The 20041-nt window shown below is 28.2% G+C and overlaps 3 protein-coding genes across 4 annotated transcripts; 2 read left to right on the top strand and 1 right to left on the bottom strand.

The window, feature by feature from the left end:
• Positions 1-1144: 1144 nt before the first annotated feature.
• Positions 1145-3259, bottom strand: LOC126863694 (uncharacterized). Its single transcript, XM_050614104.1, has 6 exons — positions 3208-3259; positions 2512-2517; positions 2324-2403; positions 2101-2217; positions 1761-2011; positions 1145-1684 (listed from the first exon to the last, which is right to left on the bottom strand). Exons 1-6 carry the CDS (start codon positions 3257-3259, stop codon positions 1243-1245), a joined length of 948 nt encoding a protein of 315 aa, XP_050470061.1. The 3' UTR covers positions 1145-1242.
• LOC126863998 (tuberin) lies at positions 3178-12691 on the top strand. Its single transcript, XM_050614848.1, has 29 exons — positions 3178-3444; positions 3683-3819; positions 3934-4127; positions 4204-4407; positions 4492-4666; positions 4765-4965; positions 5042-5183; positions 5252-5400; positions 5478-5650; positions 5713-5881; positions 5961-6182; positions 6320-6581; positions 6668-6786; positions 6849-7013; positions 7102-7267; positions 7344-7540; positions 7625-7741; positions 7819-8000; positions 9102-9315; positions 9409-9840; positions 9908-10079; positions 10164-10365; positions 10470-10650; positions 10768-10950; positions 11024-11202; positions 11290-11638; positions 11709-11849; positions 11916-12086; positions 12268-12691. The coding sequence occupies exons 1-29, from the start codon at positions 3366-3368 to the stop codon at positions 12472-12474; spliced, it is 5484 nt and encodes a 1827-aa protein (XP_050470805.1). The 5' UTR covers positions 3178-3365; the 3' UTR covers positions 12475-12691.
• Positions 12692-13268: 577 nt separating this feature from the next.
• On the top strand, positions 13269-19129 carry LOC126864060 (calcium channel flower). 2 transcript variants are annotated; one of them, XM_050614995.1, is made up of 6 exons: positions 13275-13467; positions 13553-13673; positions 13996-14203; positions 14441-14548; positions 15076-15235; positions 16069-19129. In XM_050614995.1, exons 1-5 carry the CDS (start codon positions 13465-13467, stop codon positions 15197-15199), a joined length of 564 nt encoding a protein of 187 aa, XP_050470952.1. In that variant the 5' UTR covers positions 13275-13464; the 3' UTR covers positions 15200-15235; positions 16069-19129. The 2 variants fall into 2 exon arrangements, with proteins under 2 accessions (XP_050470951.1, XP_050470952.1); XM_050614994.1 differs by lacking the exon at positions 15076-15235 and having other exon boundaries at positions 13269-13467.
• Positions 19130-20041: the final 912 nt, after the last annotated feature.

Here is a 20041-nt window from a genome sequence, read left to right as displayed (position 1 = left end):
ATGGGCAACTACGCAATAGATTCAGTATGTTTTTCAGTATTATTATGACACAGAGGAAATAAACCCGTCAACCTGTTACGGCAATTACACTGATTTACTTTTATTTGATGAAAATAAAATTACGCTTGCACGATCACAACCAATCACCAATGCGGCCTCAAAGTACCACATGACCATAATTTCTGTTTTTCGGGAACGACTTCACTTCTCTTAGTTACTGTTCCGACGTTCTGAACATTGTCCTGAATCTCAATATTCCTATGTCGATGGTTATCGTGGAGTGTGTAAATAAAGTATATTAGACTACTTAATAATTTTCTAAATGAATTAATCAAAATATATTACAGTAAATAATAGTAATATACAAATTTGAGAGAAAGATTTGATGTTGTACTTCTATTTGAAGTATTTTCATTATTTTTAAGTAAATAATTTTAAATAAATAATATATATATAAAGTAAGATATATATACATATAAAGCAAGAGATTTCGATGATTTTTGATATGTGTAGAAATCAATGTTTAGAAGAACTTCTTCCTATACATATAACAATGGACGACCTATTATAAGCAGTATTTACTGTAGTGGTATCGACTGTTTTCTGCGAATAACTCAGAAGCTGAAATCGACCATCGGTTAAATGTATAAAAAAATGTTGTTCAAAATGTTGAGTTTTGCAACGTATAGAAAAATCATCGAGATTGGAGGGGAGGTAACTTCTCTGAAGTTTCAACAAAATAAGTTTCCTTTGCTTTTTGACAAATTTTACTTTTAATGACTGATAAGGAATTATACAAATTTGTAGGCGCATAAAAAATCAAAATTACTAATACAAAGTAAATACAAATAAGCAGTAAGAGTAACTCATATGAAAAGTTACAGAAAAGAAGATTTTTTAAATTCAATCACAAGCATCAAAATTGCTTTAAAAAACAGTATTATAATCTTATATACATAAGAGTAAAAATTTTTTATTTAGTATTTATTAAGATCAAGATACTTGGTAAATAACTTTTCACATTATCCTAAGGATATTACTGTGGCATGTTTCTAAGTTTAAACATAATTATCTTTGTTATTTCATTTTTATATTTTTTAAATATACTATAATTAAAGCATTATTTATTTTTGACTGCAATAAATTTATTTGTAGAAAATATTAAATCTTTAATTAATATAAATCTTAAATATTAAATCTTTCATTACAACATTTTTATCATTTTGGTGAATTATTGAATAATCAATTTTGAGTGTCACTGTCAGGATTTGCTACTTGTCTTTTAAGCATTATAAAAACCAATGGTGCAACTACTTTCCAGCCAAGTTTTTTAAACATATTTTCAGATGTTGTGTTTCCTTTAACAATAAATAGTACTGTAGAAATCCCTTGTTCTGCAAACTTCTTTGAAAGCATATTTACTACTATTTTTGCATAACCTTTTCCTCTATGTTCCTCTACAGTTTGTACTATTGATAATCCATGCCAATCATTTTGCATGCACCAAGAAACTAAAGAATCATCTTCTTTTAAATATAGTCCTATTCCACCATTCATTTCTACCAGTGTACTTAAGTATTTTAGAGATAACTGTGGGTTTTCCACATCTCTGTGTGGCCATACAGAATGTATTAATGGAATGTTTGATTTATCCAGAGGTTTTATATAACATTCATTTGGTATCCTAAAGAAAAGCAAATAAATTATTGTATATTGGTATTATAGTGGTATACTGATAATATAATAGCAAATATGAATACCAAGTCTTTGTTTTTATACACTCTTCAGCAGGCTTAAAATAATAGTTAAATGACAACACTAGATTTGTTTCTACATTTCTCAAATGTTTCAGATTCTCTAGTGCAGTCAGTACACTAGATATAAAACATTCATGAACTGTAACAAAGTTTACTTGTTGATTATAATCTATGACTTTGGTTTCTGTTAACACTTTATTTATAATATCACTGTTTGGATGCAGTGTAAATATTAGTACATTATATTCTGAAAACTATATATATAACTATATATATATAAGAAATAATATTTCTTATAATTTCTTTTTACATTTATATATTCACATTTATATAAAATACTTACATTGCTTATCCCAAGGAAAGTTCCTTGTTCATCATCTCCATATGGGCAATACATTTGAATAGATATATTTGGATTCCTTTTTTTCCATACAATAGCATTTTCAATCCAGTAATAATACTATAAATAGAAAATTTTATTATGATTTACTGTGATTTATCTATAAGATTTATATTAACAACATTAGGATATGTATTGATTATAAATTGTTTAAACTGAAACTTACATATGCAAAATGTGGCCAGTTATGCTCTACTTTTTTTTTAATAAGAGACCATTTTTCAAATGGTAAAGGTTGTAAAATATCTACAGTAGAATTTTTTGACATTGTATAATTGAAATTTCTAACCGTAAAATGAGAATGTATAATTGCATATAGCTATATATTTTACTACTGTTTTTCAGTGTTACTACCTTGATCTCAACTATCTGAAATGTTGTCCTAGAGTAAATAAAAGAAATGAAATTGATAATAGTTGATAATTATAGAACTATGTAATATACGATATTAGAACATTAAAAGATATATAATAAATAATATATATATATATATATATATATATATATATATATATATATATATATATATATATATATATATGTACATATATCTATTATCATTCTGTATTCTATAACTTTATATCAAAATTTTAAAATCGTAATAAATCATAAAAGTATATTACTATATTTCTGTATAAAAGAGAAAGAAAGTATTTCATACACTTACTACATTTATTATATTTAATATAAATAATACTAAATATATTTTAACTTAAAAATTTTATTTATATATAATATATAGTACTCTATAGTAGAATAGATTTAGATATTTAAGAAGAGAAAGAGAGGGAAAAATGATATTTTGCTTGCAGTTTACTGTTTTAGATAAATTGAATTCGTACAAGACAATTGTATTTGGCCATAAATCATTAAAATAATAGATCTACAATTTTTCATTTGGAAATTTATTTTTAATTGAATAAGTACTTGCGGGAATTAGTTATTTCTTGTAGCCCTCTAATGGCGAATATCAGAAATATGGTTTAAACATACGTTTAAACTTTATATATTGATAGTCTTCATTAGTGTTTTTTTATAGTTGCAAATTACAGCTGTTTGGTGTTTGGCATTCTGGCACCCCATCTCTCTTTACACGGTGCATCTCACTGACATTTCTCTGCTCAGATTTGCTTTTGATATGCCTACTAATACTTATTACAACTCTTTCTGGATATATCCTAGTGTTTTCTTTTGGTTCGTAAAATAAAATGTCGAAAATGAACTCCAAAGATAAAGATAATAAAACATTACATGATAAATTGAAACAATTCTTCCGCATTAACAAAGGTGATTTTATAAAGATTCAATTTTTATAATTAATGATTACATTGTATTATTGATATATTTTGATATCAAATAATGAGACACGCTTTCAATGATAATAAGCTTTTATCTTGTCCTAAGTAAAATAATTCTGTAATTATAATTTATAAATTATAATTGACGATTGCAGTTTATATATTATTTACAGAATTACATTCGTACATATTATTTGTAAACAAATCAATAATAAATTTATTTTTAGGTAATTATAAAAGTCGTGAAGATGTTACATTAACTCATGATCTTGAGAAAGAAATTAGTCCTGAAAGTCCTGTGCATCATCGTACAAAAGTAATTAAAGATTTGTGTGATGCAGTTCTTAATCAACAATGGGAAGATGTAGGTAGATTGTTTATTATAATAAATTTATACTAATATGTCTAACATTATCTATTAAATAATATTTCATAGTAATATGTTTAAAAATATTATTGATTTCTATTTTTTCATTAGAAAGCAGCTGAAAGATTATGGTATTTGGTACAAGATCTTCTAGAAAAGGATGTGCCTCGTGAGCACAGACATGTGACATTAAACTTTCTGCGATGTCTTGTTCAAGGTCAATATTCTAAATTATCTTCTCTTATGAGAATGAAGTTCTTTATGGTTGTTAAGGAACACAATATTCCTGAAGATATTGGACCTAGGTAACTATTAAAATACAATAATTAGAAATTGTTTTATTTTATGAATATTTTAGCTAAGTTGAGGATTATTATGTAGATTGGACCTTTTACAAAGCTTAACAGAAAATGGAAAAGATATATTGCACCTAGAGGAGAGAATGGGACCTTTCTTATTAGATTGGATGCCTGTTGTAACAGCAGGAGATGGAAAAAGGGGGGCTGAGTTTTTATCGCTTCTTGTTAATGTCATAAAATTTAACTCAGCATATATTGATGAAGATATTATATCAGGCCTTGTTCAGTAAATATTTTATAATTTAATATAAGTAAATCAACAATTATGGTAGACATTATAAAATAAATACTTCATATTTTATATTCTTAGGTATATTTGCCATCTATGTTATTATAGCAATAGCAGTGAAGTTGTTTCTGGATGCTTAGAAGCTTTGGATGCGATTGTTTGTTACAGTAATTTACAATCTGATTCATTACAAACTTTTATCATAGCATTATGTGGAAGTGTTAATGTTGAAACATACTGTCAAATAAGTTGGAAGGTACATCACAAAATTTTATGAAGTCTAAATAATATTAATTTAAATTAAAATTATAATTTAGAAATACTTCAATCTCAAATATGTATGACTTTTTGTAGATAATGCGTAACTTATTAGGTACACATATGGGTCATTCTGCACTATATACGATGTGTCGTTTGCTACAAGATACAAATTTTCAGAGAGATGTTCGTTTACTTAGAGGTGCAGTATTTTATGTAAATATGGGTCTTTGGGGGACTCATAGAATTCCAAAACTAGAATGTACTCCTACATCAGTTTTACCTTCATTTTATCAAGTAAGTAATAAAAATCTAGTATAATCTTTATATGTTTTCATGTAATTTATTGTTTATTGCTTTGTTATTTTATAAGGCTTTAAAATGTAATCATCCAATTGTTATGTATGAAGTCACATTATCAATTCAAAGATTAGTAAATAAATATGGTGCTGAGTTATGGGACCCTACATGGAGTATTATTCTTGATATTATTGAAGAAGTTATTTCTCATACAGGTAAAATTTAAAACTGTAAAATTCGATGTAAATATTAGGTTTTTATTAATAATGTATTCTGTTCTTAGAAACTAGTAATCAGCCTGCAACCAGACAAGTTTCAGTGAGTTTACATGAAACAATAAATAGCATTGAAAATTTATTGGATAGTAACTATTATAATGGTTGTATTCAACGATTTTATGATCTCGTTGAACGATGTAGTGATGCAAGACCTGTAATTATTATATTTTTAATGTAAATATAACACTAAATATTTTTTCTGTGCCAAAATATAAAATTATTTTTTTTTAGGAAGGTTCCATTTTGAAATTAATCGAATATCGAGCACGTACTATAGGAGCTACACATCATCTATGGCAATCCAGATTAGCAAATTTGATGGAGCGTTATTATAAAATTGAAACGCGTACTAATGTTAGAATGAAAGTTCTTGATGTTTTAACAAACGTCGTTCAAGTTAATAGGTATATAAAATGACATTTTGTAAAAATTAAATAAATTTTGTAATTGTCGTTTCTTTCAATAGATCTAGATATGAAGATGAATTAATTGAGCGAATAATTGTGCCATATTTTCAACATGTCGATATGGATGCGGATATTACAATTCGTAATGGTGTTGCACATTTACTTGTTGACCTCTGTCTTGAGTGTGATACAAAAAGATGTTTAGAACTTTTAGATATACTGGAGAAGGTATATAATTTTTTAGATATTTATTTACATAAAACATTATTTTTAATATAACATATTCAAATCAAAAATGTATGTTAAGGTAATCAACAAACCATTCGCTTCTGACACTCCAGTTACGAAAGATGTCGATATTAAAGATGTAAAGACTGCAATTGTTGGTGTGATAAAAATATTAACATCAAAAATTTATTATTTACCATCAAGTCATGCCATACGTGCTTACAAAGTTTTAGTCAATCATCTGGAGCAACATTACAAAGAACCAACCGTCTTCCATGACATTTCTACCATTCGATACTTGGTAATAAACATAAATGATGTAAATGATGTAATAAATACAAAATATTTTAATCTCTAACTTTTTAGTGGTAATACGTTAACATTTTAGTGTATCTTATATTTTAGTGTATCTTATTATAAAATTATTATGCATTTTAGATTTTTGAATGTTTTTTAAAAATTAGAGCGAATACGCTTTATCATCTTGGATTTCCGGATGCTCAAAATGCATCCGTGATAAAGTTCAGCCCATATCTAGTTTTAGAACATGCAACAACTGAACGAATGAATAGTGGAGGAGGTGGCAGTAGTCCTCCACCAGTTAGTCCAGCTCCATTACAGCATTTATCTTGTCAAATTACTCATATGTCATTGGCACATGCATGTAAAGCGGTTATTTCCTGTATTAAATCAGAAAAAGGTTTATATTATACATATTTTCAATTATTATATAATTATTTATTTATGAAAGTTGGGAGTTGAATTTAAAATTTATTGGCTTTACAGATTGGAAGGTTTTGCAACTTGTACTAAAAGAATTGCCTCAAGTAATGCAAAATAGAGCATTAATATTATCACGACATACAAACGATATTGACTTCTTTGCAACTGCACTTTGTTCCATGGTACATTATCTTATTTTCTTCCTTAAACATTCCAACAAATTTATTTTGATATATTTTTATAGGTCAGTGATAAAAGTTTGAGACTTCCAGAGTCTCTCTACAATGTTCCTCCAAAATTTACTCTTTCAGAGTTTCGCGTTCATGTTTTTCCAGTATTAGCATCATTAGCTTCATATCATGCACATCTGGAACCTAATTTGCAACAGCGTTTGATAAAGTGTTTAGAAGTAAGAAAATAAAATTCAATTCTTAAAATTAATACACTGATGCAATGTTTGTAGCTAGCTAAAATTTTTAAATATTGTCACTTTTTAGGTTGGATTAACAGCAAAGTGTGCAAGTCAGTGTGTTACTAGTCTTACAACTTGTATTTTAGAAATGCGTGATGCAATGAACAAACTTCTATCTGAAGTACTTTTAAATTTATCAAAAATTTCAGCAACAGTACATATAGCTATACCAATTTTGGAATTTCTGTCTAGTAAGTATTAAAAACTTTAACAACCAATAAGTTTAATCGTGAGATACATATGTATTTATATATCTTTTCCTTGCAGCTCTTACTAGGCTTCCAAAAGTTTTTGCAAGTTTTATTGGAGATCAATACATGTCTGTCTTTGCAATTTTATTACCATATACAAATCCCTTCAAATATGATCATTATACAGTATCCTTAGCACATCATGTAATTGCTGTATGGTTTTTGAAATGTCGACTACCATTTCGTAGAGATTTTGTTAGATTTATTACTACAGTATGTACATTATTAACATGCTATTATTAGTCTATTGTTAGCTATTGTTCTTAATAATGAAACTGACTTTTTTTTAATATACAGGGTTTGAAGGCAAATGTAATAGTTCCCTTTGAAGAGGGACATTTAATGAAATCGGATTTTAACTTCATAAATGAAGATTCTTCAAATAGAAAACGTAGTTCAAGCTTAACAGAGCAGGTATAAAAATTAATAAAACTATATTCGTTTATTATCGTTTTTTAATCCATTATTTACTGTTATATTTTTATTTATAGGGTAGTAGGGGCAGGAGAGAGAGACCTATAATGGCTAATCGTATGATAGGAGACAATAAGGTTTCAGATTTAAAGCCTCCAATTGATGAGGCTTTAATGACTTTTCATGTGGAGCTTACTGAAACTTGTATTGATCTTATGGCTCGGTATACATTTTCAACTTATTCAGCTCGACCTAAAAGGTAAATTTATAAATTTTCATGTTTTATTAATTATGAAATATATATATGTCGGAGATGAAAGGACATCGAAGCCTCCCCTTTGGAACTTCGGGATAATCCCCTAACACCGTAATCTAGATTCTATCATAGGCGTAATTAAACAATTGTCGTCTTTCGATCCGATTGTATTTGTTCGAGATTTGTGATAATGAGTTTGGGCTCGAGGCGACAGCCAGTCGCCGAACGTAACCGCGGTCACGGGATGAACGCTTTGTCTAACAAAGGTACGGAGTAATTCTATAGCTCTCCTTAAAAGAAATATGTATAGCGGCACGCGACAGTAAACATTCCAACGGTTTCTGTTCCATGGCTCGCCACACGCAGATCCTATTCTTCGGGTATGATGGTTACCAGATGCCGACGCGTCTCCACAGTACGTGATCAGCTAGCCCGAGGGCCGTTATAGACACTAAGATCTAGTTACCTGAAGTCCTTCAAACAGACAAACAGTCTTTGTCCCAACTACGGGAAGATAGGGGAGATCTATTTTTTTCAACGAACGACGTCTCCCACTAGCAACTTTCCCTCGAGAGCGGCTAGCATCTTTTTCTAACTACCGATACGGAGATTGACCAATTAGCAGCAACGTCAATTTCCCTTATTTTCCGAACAAAGGCTATCCCCGACGAATCCGATGATCTCGTGTCCTTAGACACACCTCATCATAGTTTTCCTCTGTGGCATCGTCGGAACGGAAAGTCATTCTTTCTTGCGGTCCCATTGACGAATAGAGTAACACCTTACGATCAGTGAATATTACGCGTCCGATTTAGATTTTGTGAGCACGTTCATCTCTCATCCCGTCGACTGCGGATTCGTTATTGAACCTAGGATCATTGTCATTAGTTTCTCGAGTATCTAATTACCACGGTTACTTGTCCAGTTCTATGACAATCATATTTGCACTAGTCAATGTCTTCTCTGTTGCATAACGACAACGTGTAATCCAAACGAAGATTCGTTTCACGCCCCTAACCCTAATTCTAATGTTACACCCGACATATATATATATTTCATAATTAATATATATATATATAAATAAGTATAACTTATCTTTATTAGACTAGCAGCTGCCGATTTTCTACTTAAAGAGGGCCAATCAATGACATGGCTACTTGGTAACAAACTTATTACAGTAACAACAAGTGGTTGTAGCAATAAAGCAATGCGAAATGGACTTTGTGATAATTGTTGGGTTGTATGTAAACCTGGTCCTCAATCTCCTGAACATTCGAAAACATCTCAATCAACTTTAAGACGAGCATCGAGTACAGAGGTATTGTTAATATGCATTATTGATATTATTTACATAATTATTTTGCTATTAGTTACAAATTGTTCTAAAATATAAAATGATAATATATAATAGACAGCAAAAGAGGACAAATTGTCTAGGCAGTCCTCTGGAGGTCATGGGAGCTCTACTGCAAACACAGCTGCAAATTCCCCAACAGAAGAATCAAAGAAAGCATCGGAAGATTTAGATTTAACAAAAAAAGACCATTCTTCAGAAAAAATGGAAAAAGATCAAGCAGAATCATCAAAATTAGAACAAATACTTAATAGTGAGAAACAAGAAGAACATGTGCTCTGTGCTTGTTGGTGTCAGGGTTGGGCTGAGATATATGTACGTAGACCTACAGGTGATATGTCTTGGATAATGAGGATTCAGAACTCTATGCAATTTGAAACAAATGTAGACTTTCCTGTGTATGATATAATGGCTTTATATAGGCCAAATCAAGATTTGTTGCAAAAGCAGCAAGAATCTACATCAGAGTGTTCTGGAGATGAAGCAGAGGTAGTTTCAAAATATATTATTTAAAAATTATGTAAAAAGATGTACAATTCTTTCTCTCTTTCTATAGGACACTGCAGATAAAAGTATGGATCAAATACGATGTGATCATAATATTATGAAATCTGTGATATCTTCTGTATCATCAGGTCCAATCGCAATACCTGGTTCACCAGCTCGACCGAGTCCTTCAAGGCAAAGTTCACGCGATAGTTTAGAGAGTTTAGAGGATGGTGAAGATGGTATGATTAAACCTTATTATACTTTAATTGTCGTAATAAACAAATAATAAAATGGGTATATTAAAAAGTAAAAATTATTGGTAGATTTACGTCGTTCTCGAAATCCCGTACGCAGATCAAATTCTAGTCCTGAAATGAGTGCTAATTGGAAGAATCCATTCTTGAATAAAGAAAAACTAAGCAATTTGCAACAAGTAGACCGAGATCTTTTATCTACAGATATAGAAGTCAAACTTGATGCAGAACTAAAAAAACCTGCAAAAACTACATATGCAAAAGATATGAGGTATTATTTGTTTAACAAATAATAGTGTATTCTATTATTTTAATAGATTTTAATAATAACTTCATTAGCTTTGTAAATATAATAATAAAGATATATTTATGCAGAGTTAGTTGTGAAGCTATACCAGAAGAGATGTTTGGCATGGGTACAACACCTCCATCAGAAAATGCATCAGATCATCCAACTGCATTACGATCTCAACGTTCTTATCCAGGTGCAACACAAGTCACTCAAATTATTACGACTACCAGCAATACTGTTCCTCCATCACCTACTACCATACAGGTATAGTATTATTTTTTTAGCCTCTCGGGCATGAAAAGCCACTTCCAGTTTATGTATTCAAGTAAATAAAGTTTGCAATATGTCTTAATTACAAAAACCTTTCGTCTATTTTTACAGGTTCAAGGAAACTTTTTGGGAGTACAGGGACGCACAACACAAATTCAATCATCTGTTGCAAAGCCTCCACAATCACCTACACAAATTTATCCTCGTTTATCTAGTCTTGACTCTGGTCAAAAACAAATGCCATTAGGATCAGATAGTAAACCACCTATTGGACGCAATCATTTAGCTGATAAGGTATTGTTGATTATATTTATTCTTAAATACTCTGTTTTAAAAGGAAAATACATATACACACATCTGTTTGTAGCAAAAGGATGAGAAACCTGATCCTTCTATGTTACCTCCTTTGCCATTACCTTTTCGTGATAGAGGTCATACAATTTCTGTAATGAGCCCCGTAAAAAAGTCCCGTGGAGAATGGGATAATATTCGTAGAGGAAACTCGCCACGAGTAAAAGAAACACCTAAAACTAGTATCAATCCGAGGTAATGATACAATACTTTTAAATACAAATATTCGGTAATTATCTTTGTGTTCTAATGTAAAATTTATATTTAAATTATAAATTACAGTTTTGTGTTTTTGCAACTGTATCATACAGCACATTTTGGTTCGCCTTCAGAAAAACCTTTATTGGTTCCACAGACAACGGCTGTACAAAGAGCAGTAACAAATTTAGATAGAATACAACCATATGAAACCCATAAAATTGGGGTTCTTTATGTTGGTCCAGGGCAAGCTTCTAATGAAACTGAAATTTTAGCTAATCAACATGGATCACTTCGATATACAGAATTTTTACAACGATTAGGAACGTTAGTCCGATTGAAGGACGTTGATGAAAGTGTGTTTTTGGGAGGTTTAGATCGTAATGGTGAAAACGGAAACTTTGCATATATTTGGCAAGACGATGTTACACAGGTTGAAATAAATTTCTATAATTTTTGTTATTTTATATTTTTGATAATGTAATTTTATATAATTTTATCAGGTGGCATTTCATGTTGCTACGTTGATGCCAACAAAATTAAGTGATCCGAAATGTACATCTAAAAAACAACATATTGGAAATAATTATGTTACTGTTGTTTATAATGAATCTGGAGAACCATATAATATACAAACTGTAAAGGTATGTTTTATTATAGTATCTCATTGTAAAGTATGATATGTACTAATATTTGTGTTGCTTTCTTAGGGACAGTTCAATTATGCATGTGTTGTAATTCAGCCCCTAGATCATGGTACTAATCAAGTTACAGTTCAAGTAAAAGAAGAATTAGTTAAACATATTCGACACAGTGAACCAAAAATTATTTCTGATCAAAATTTAGCTATTTTATCTCGACAGTTAGCTCTTCATGCCAATGTAAGTTTTATAAAAAAATATACTAATTGTAATTATATTGTACTATTCGTATACTATTCAATGTCTTTCCAATATATAAAAAAAATTAAATCAACATTAGTTTAATACCGTATTTGTTTTATTATAGCTTTCTCTTAAATTATATTACAATGAAATTTATAGTTTCTCTTCTCTGTCCTAGCTTGCTTCAATGGTTTCGTCATCATTGGAACAAAATAGTCACAATCCATATGCTTCTAACTGGTTAGAACGTTTACGACATATTAAACGACTTAGGAATCGTGTGTTGCAAGAAACAAACAATAATCCAGATAGAACAACTGATGATTTATCACCAAGATCGAACAAACGTATTTATATGGATGATTTTACTGAGTATACAACATGATTTGATTTTAATAAAGGAGTTATTTAATAATTGTAATTAATATGATTCATGTTTGTTAATGCGATAATTAAGTATTCTTTCTGTAAACTACAAAGAAGATAATTATTCTAAGTACAAATATTTCTCATATTTTATATTCAAATTTCAGTTAATTCATTAATATAAATTTTTAATTTTGTGATAAATAAAAGAACGAGTATGTAATATTCTAATATAATTATGTATTGTTATTTTAATATTCAATATAAAATAATATCTATTTAATGTATTTCGTTCTTCAAGATTATAAATAAATTCGACAAAATCGGTTTCAAACAAATCGTTAGGAAAAATTCACAATTTTAGAAAATACATTTATATTAGTAAAAATGAATTTTATATTTAAAAATAATAAAAATATCCGCTTGATATTATGAATATTTATTTCATATTGATTGGTAGAAATTTGCCGTAGAGGTTATATTTTATTTTGTAAGTTGGTAATACAAACAGCGCTTAAACCACGATCATATAAACAGATCTCTCGATATCCATACACTATACCCCAAGCCTAGGGAATATTCTAAAATTGAATCATGAAAAATTAACATGGAAGACAGGAAGGTTCTCGTTCTATGCATGCGTGAGGTGCCATAAATGTCTCAAATAGGGACAGAGATACTCTACTCATCTCTGTCTATCTCGCAGAACGAGAACTTTGTTGTCTTCCATGTTGACTTTTCACAATTCAAAAGAGGGGTGGTTTTCCCTAGCGAGTGTCTAGATATGATCGTAGTTCAGACTCTAGACCTGTTTATATGACCGTCGCAGCTTAACTATAAAGAAGTTCACGTGAGAACTACGTACAAAATCGTTGACAGATATAAGCGCCTCTGCCCACATAATTAAGAAACTCACGGGTCGATTTTCCGTACATCAACATCCTTATAGTACTGTCAGTCTCGTTTGGTCCTGTCAGCTGGTGAAGAAGGGGAGACTAGAACGATAAAAATGGTAAATGTATTTTCAATTATTGAAACTACAATTATTTGGACATATGTTATGTTTTTTTTATATTGATAGTTTATTGACTTTTTAGTCGTTCGCTGAGAAAATATCGTCGATTATGCAAAGACCAGGACAGGACCCTGTTGCCAAGGACGATGTACCTTGGTGGATGAAGTATGCTGGACGAGGACTCGGCACCGTGGGTAGTATAAGTATGTTTTGTAACATAACATGTATTGTAAGATATACATCATTATGGAATTAACTTACTGTCATTACTTTCTTTTACAGTAAACTTCTTATATTTTTTAGAATTTACATAAAAATGTATATAATAATTCATGTTTTATATAGACATATACAGTATTAACATACAATATGCATTTATGGTTTGTGATTTTTCTATATTTACAACTAATTATATAGAACTTAAACATCTTAAATCATCTATTGTTATCACTATAAACATTTTTATTACTTATCTTTATATTATGGACACAATAGCTATTTATGATTTTTGTGAATTTGTTATAGTTGCAATTATTCTTGGAGGATGGAATTGTTTATCAATTCTGATGGGTTCGGTAGATTGCCTAATAAGTGGTATGTGGCAAATGGTGGCTGGTTTTATAGTTGCAACAATAGAAGCACCATGTTGCTGTCTATTTATTGATTATGTACAAAACTTAAGTGATTGGGTGGAAAAGAGACCATATTGGAATAGAGCAGCTGGATATTGTATGTAAGTTTAAATTATATTTTTAATGAAATATTTAAGTTATAAATCTATATTTTTTTCTATAGTGATGTGCATAGATAATTAAATGAGAATGCATCGTAATAAAGAAAATTTTTAAGCGAGTTTCTTTTATGGCTGGGAGATAGAAAATTAACTATGTTATTGTTATATTGTTTTTCTTTCCTTTAATATTAATTTATATTGCTACTGTTTAGACATAATGTATTGTTTTACTTTTAGAATGGCAATTCCTTCAGTCCTCCTTTGTTTTGGAATGAGTAGCTTATTTGGCAGTGGTCTAATATTTGCGACAGGTGTAATATATGGACTAATGTCACTTGGGCGAAAGTAAGTTACATCTGTTTATTTTATTATTTTAGGAGATATATCATTCATATTAAAATTACATATATCATACAGATATACTTGTATAGGTATAAACAATTTATATTAATAAGTATATTGCTTTGTTTCAATTCTAAAAAATTAGTATAATTTCTTATACGATTATTTTATTCAGTTAAGGAAATAAATTGTATGGTGTGTTGTTATCATGTGTGCACATGTTATTTGCTTGTGGGTGGAAGACTAATTTTGTTACATTATCTCATATTTGTTTATATTTATGTTTGAATTTGTTGCTATGGTTTTTGGGTACTTTTTATAATACATAAATTAACTAACATAATTTCCATTTCATATTATGAAGTTCCATAAAGTATATATCATTCATACAAAGCAACACAAAATGTATCATTTTCCTTTTATTTAACATACGTTACAAGCTATGTACTATTAAAATATAATAGTAAAGTATATAATATTTGTCGTATGTAATACTTAATTTTTCGTTACTAATACACTAATCATAACAGAGGAACCAGGCCCGACCCAGCAGGAATGACGTCGGGTGTGAGTTCCCCACAGGGTACTGTACCTCCTACTACAGATCACCATACAACTCTCGTGGAAGATCCTGATGTCTGGAGGCCTACATAAATCATCAAACATTCATTGCACCACTTCTCTAACCAGGCAATAATAAATAAAATTTAATGTCATTTTTACACTTGTAGTTTTCTAGATACCACATTTTTAGATACCACATTACATTTTTAGATTTATGGCTAGATTTTAATGTTATAATTATGATTAATATATTTGACAATATGAGTTTAATTTATCTAATACATTACAATGAAATTGTCATTTCTGTGTGCAATGGTTTTTTCGCTAATTTACTTGAAAAAATTGAATTATTTGATTTAATAATACATATATTATTTTTATTCTATGTAAGTTAAAACTCATAAATTAATTATGCTGCAATGAAAGGCTTATATGTGTGTATGCTTAAGCTTAAGAATATTAGTTCATAATTTTAAACAATTATTTACCTATACACAAAGGTTCTTTTAATACTACGAAAATAACACACATAGCTTTGGAAAATACATATTTAGCTTTGGATTTCTTGCATTGGAAACACATGTTTGCTTTGTTCTTATATTTTTGAGATATAGTGTATCACTTATATTAATGAGTTGCATGATATTGCTAGCTTCTTTTACCTATAATTTTATATACATTTGGATTTCAGCACATTATTTTCAATTTTAAATACCATCCCTTAATACTTCTTTGTTAAATACTATTATTTATGAATAGTATAGGTTCTTTTTAGATATAGTTATAAAATGTTTAAAATAATATTGAAATTTTTGCTATAACGTAACATTTTATATTATTAAAGCGTCTTTATAGGTATGTGTTCTATAATACAAAATGTATATTTTGTATATACATATAACGACAGTAATAAATAATAATTAAATAAATAAATAAATTAATAATTTATGAATTTTTAGGGCACCACTTCGTGAAATGAGATCAGCAGCGACGAATATCGAGGTTCCTTCATCGAGTATGCAAGCTACACTTGTTGAAAATGCTCAACCAATGAGTTTTACCAATAGACCAGATAGTAATGTTTAAATTCACAACATTAATTGGCAAAAGAATTCATTTTCTGGTATGAATGGTGATGAATGTTGACTTGGTAAAATATTCAATAATTGAGCCTATGAATATGCATTGTTTGAAGCACTTATTATTTAGTCCTACTAATATTCTAATATTTTATCATCTTCAATTTATGATACTGTAAATTGCTTATATTATTTGTGCTGACATATAGGTGAAGTAGTTAGGTCATTTTTTCCTTTTCATACATAATTTTTAATTTAGTTTCAGTTGTGGACTTCGATATCAATAGAGCATTAGTGATATTAACACATTATTTACTAAACCATTATTATATATATAAAAGTTACATTATTTCAGTTTTTTATTTGAAATAATGCCAAAGTTAAAGACTGCTATAGAAATTATATTCTGTTAGTATTCATAGGCTTGATTTCTTGTGCTCCTACTTGTCTATTGTGTGTCATAATGTTCATAAAGAATGAAATTGGTGAGGAAAAAATAATTTTACGTTAGTTGATTTTGGATGTAGTTATCTATTTAAATTTTACATTTTAAATTGATGAAGTGTAATATTTTGAACTAAAATAACACTTCCAAAATCAAAATATCCTAAGACTTTAAGACGAATCATTCATAAGTTATAGAAGGTGGACGAGTCATAACTAGCTTTATTTTCATTTATTCATGTATTGTATACATATATATGTGGGATAAGTTATATAGTTAGAACAATCCTCCATTTGTTTATTATTTAGGATAAAAAATTAATCTATAAATTATGAATTGATCTAAATCCAATAATATTGCACTTCATTTTTTCTAGGAAAAACAGCATTATATATATATTTTATATGAGTCAATCTTTTATTTTGTGAATGAAATTTGCGATATTTTGCAAAAAAGATTATTTTGGATAGATTTTTCTTCAAAATTGATATTTGATGGATGCAAGAATTAATTTATATAAAAAATTAAATATATATGTAATTTAAAAAGAGAGACATTGTTCGACTTCGGTGTATTATTACATTTAACATGAAAAAGAGGAAACAAAAAGATAGATTATGTAACTTTTCTTTTTATTATTTTATCCTACCTTGAATAAAGAAAATATATATGGAAATATAAGTATATGGATTACTTCGTTTATTTTTTCTGCGAAATTACTTGTACATATACATGTATACATACATACATTTGAATTTACTTCGTAATCGTTTCATTCGATATTTATATTTATATATATGGTATCTACTCCCATATGATATTCTTGATTCCAAAACTTCCAAACATAATTTTTTGTACCTTCTATATTTTTGTAGCTAAATCTGAATGATATATGGCAGAGACTATTACTGATCTACTAGTATATTTTAGTGTGTATAATGTAGTTTTTGTTCAAAATTACAAAATTGTAAATATATAATATTCTGATTATTTCGATAATGTTTATATCAGATTTTACTCTATTCAAAATTGTTTTAATCAAAATCAAATGTATCAATGACTTCCTCATTTTTATAGACATTTTGAACTTCTTTCCCTCTTCAATCCATATCATGTATTTTTAATCGAATAAGCATTTATTTCTTAATCGAAACTGTCAAATTACTCGACCATTATCTCTCCCTACATTCCCATTTTTTAATTAATTTATTTATTAAGTATACAAGACTCTAGAAATATTTAACCAGGTATCGATTTTTTAAATCTTTGATGATTTTAGTGTTGCGTTTGCCAAATAAATTCAGTTTAAATCCACTTCTAGACGTATGTAAATTATTGTATTTATATAGTGCGTATTATAAAGTTATTGTTTATTGTGATTTTCGTGTAGCATTTTATTGTGATTGTTTATAATTAAGTACACTTTTAGTAATTTATGTTCATATATGATAAATAATATACTATATCATACGCAATGTTAATTAGCATGCATTAAAAGAAATAGGAGCATATTATGTAACTTGATTATATCACATGTAGTTTCTGTACTCAATCTGAATCGAATATTTCCGATTTTCATATTTTATCATTTATGATTTATTTTAAGATTACAAAATGCTTCTTTTAAATTTAAATTACGTATTTTAAAAAATATAATAAAATCAGGGTATACTTACCTTGATAACATCATTAGTGTCAAATATTTTTATGTAATGTTTAATAGGAAAAAAATGATATAAAGGATGTATGATATTAGTGAGAGATTAAATTAGAAGCAAATATTCGGCGCTAACTAATTTTATTTTACTTTCATTGCATAAATTTTGAAGAATATTTAGCGTTTACACAATGAGAGACGATACTTGAGCAAATTCAACATGAAGAAAATAATATAAAAAGGAAAAAAAATGTTAAAATAAATTTTCAAATGAATAATGTATAAAATATACGATAAGTTACACGAGGCATTTTATTGTTGTTACTGGTAGGACAGGAATATATTTATAATAATTTTCTGTCATAAGGAAATGTGTTCAAAAGTATATGTCGCATGCGTATTTGACCAACTATTATTGAGAAGGATTAAACATTTATAGTAACATACATTATTTGCTATATAGGTTAGTGGATTATGAATAAATTTTAAGAATACATACTGTCTTCGAAATATACCAAAATATACATATGTAGATATTCAACTTCCATTAAATAGAAACCCAAACGAAATATTTATAATGCTTAATGCACTATCACGATTTCAAGCCAATATGATATGTATACACGGAAGAAAATAGACTTATTTTAAACATATGTCTATTTAATTAAAAATATCCTGTTATAAATATGTTTAATTTTGGGAGTAGAAATTTATAAATAAAAGGTTCGGATATACACCGCTATGTATGTATTACATTAATAATTACATGAATAAATTAATAAGCTTCGTTACATACATGTATAGTAAAATTGTCAATAAATATTAAAATTACATTAAAAGTATTATATTTGAATAATTTTAACTAAAGTGGTAAAATTTATTATAACTAAACCTTTTAAATTTCATTCTTATAATTCTTTTCTTTCGACAGTACTACTTATGTATTATATTTTACATGATTCTTTTTTTAAAAATCGCGTTGTTTATTTTAGTAAGTAAATTGTAAGTAAATTGTCAACCAATCATAAAGAAGGATTTGATATGACCAATGAAAGTATTCAAAAAATTTCGTGTTATTCGTTCTTTATACATTTTGTTCAAACGTGCGGAAATTCATATTATTTTATAAACGTACGATTAAATAAATTTTTTATTATTCAAGAGATTTAATTGATACAGTGTTTCTTTATGAAATAGATAAATGATGATGTAGAGTAAAATTCGCACTCAATTTAGTTTAGTTAATTTAGTTATGGTACGTGGAATAAATAATACGATAACGATATTGTGTAAAATTTCAGTGCATTTGTTTATTATCTTAATATTTGTCTAAAAAAACATCGATATATATATATATATATAGAAATAATCTAAATAATATAGAACATTATACAACTTTTATATTTTTATACTTTATCGCTGAAAAAAAGACAATGATATTGTTATTTATAAAATATTATCATATTAATTTAATATCAATTAAAAATTACAATTCATATGTATAGAAACGAATGCTGAATGTGAGTGTTTGTAGTACGAATCGATGTGCTTTGTCTCGAAAAAATTCCAATAAAATCAAATCGTAAAGGTAAGGCAAAACATAAAAATCTGTTTCATATAATAAATAATATAAATTATAATTTAAATATTCTGAATAGAAGATGATTTTAACGTTAATCTATATTGATTTATACAATTTATATAAATCCGCCTGCGGACTCAGTTGTATATTATATGAAACTTTGCTTAGA

The sequence above is a fragment of the Bombus huntii genome, chromosome 3 (genome assembly GCF_024542735.1).
Source record: "Bombus huntii isolate Logan2020A chromosome 3, iyBomHunt1.1, whole genome shotgun sequence".
Taxonomy (NCBI): domain Eukaryota; kingdom Metazoa; phylum Arthropoda; class Insecta; order Hymenoptera; family Apidae; genus Bombus; species Bombus huntii.
The sequence above is the reverse complement of the archived record's forward strand: the minus strand, read 5'-3'. Positions and strand labels throughout refer to the sequence as shown.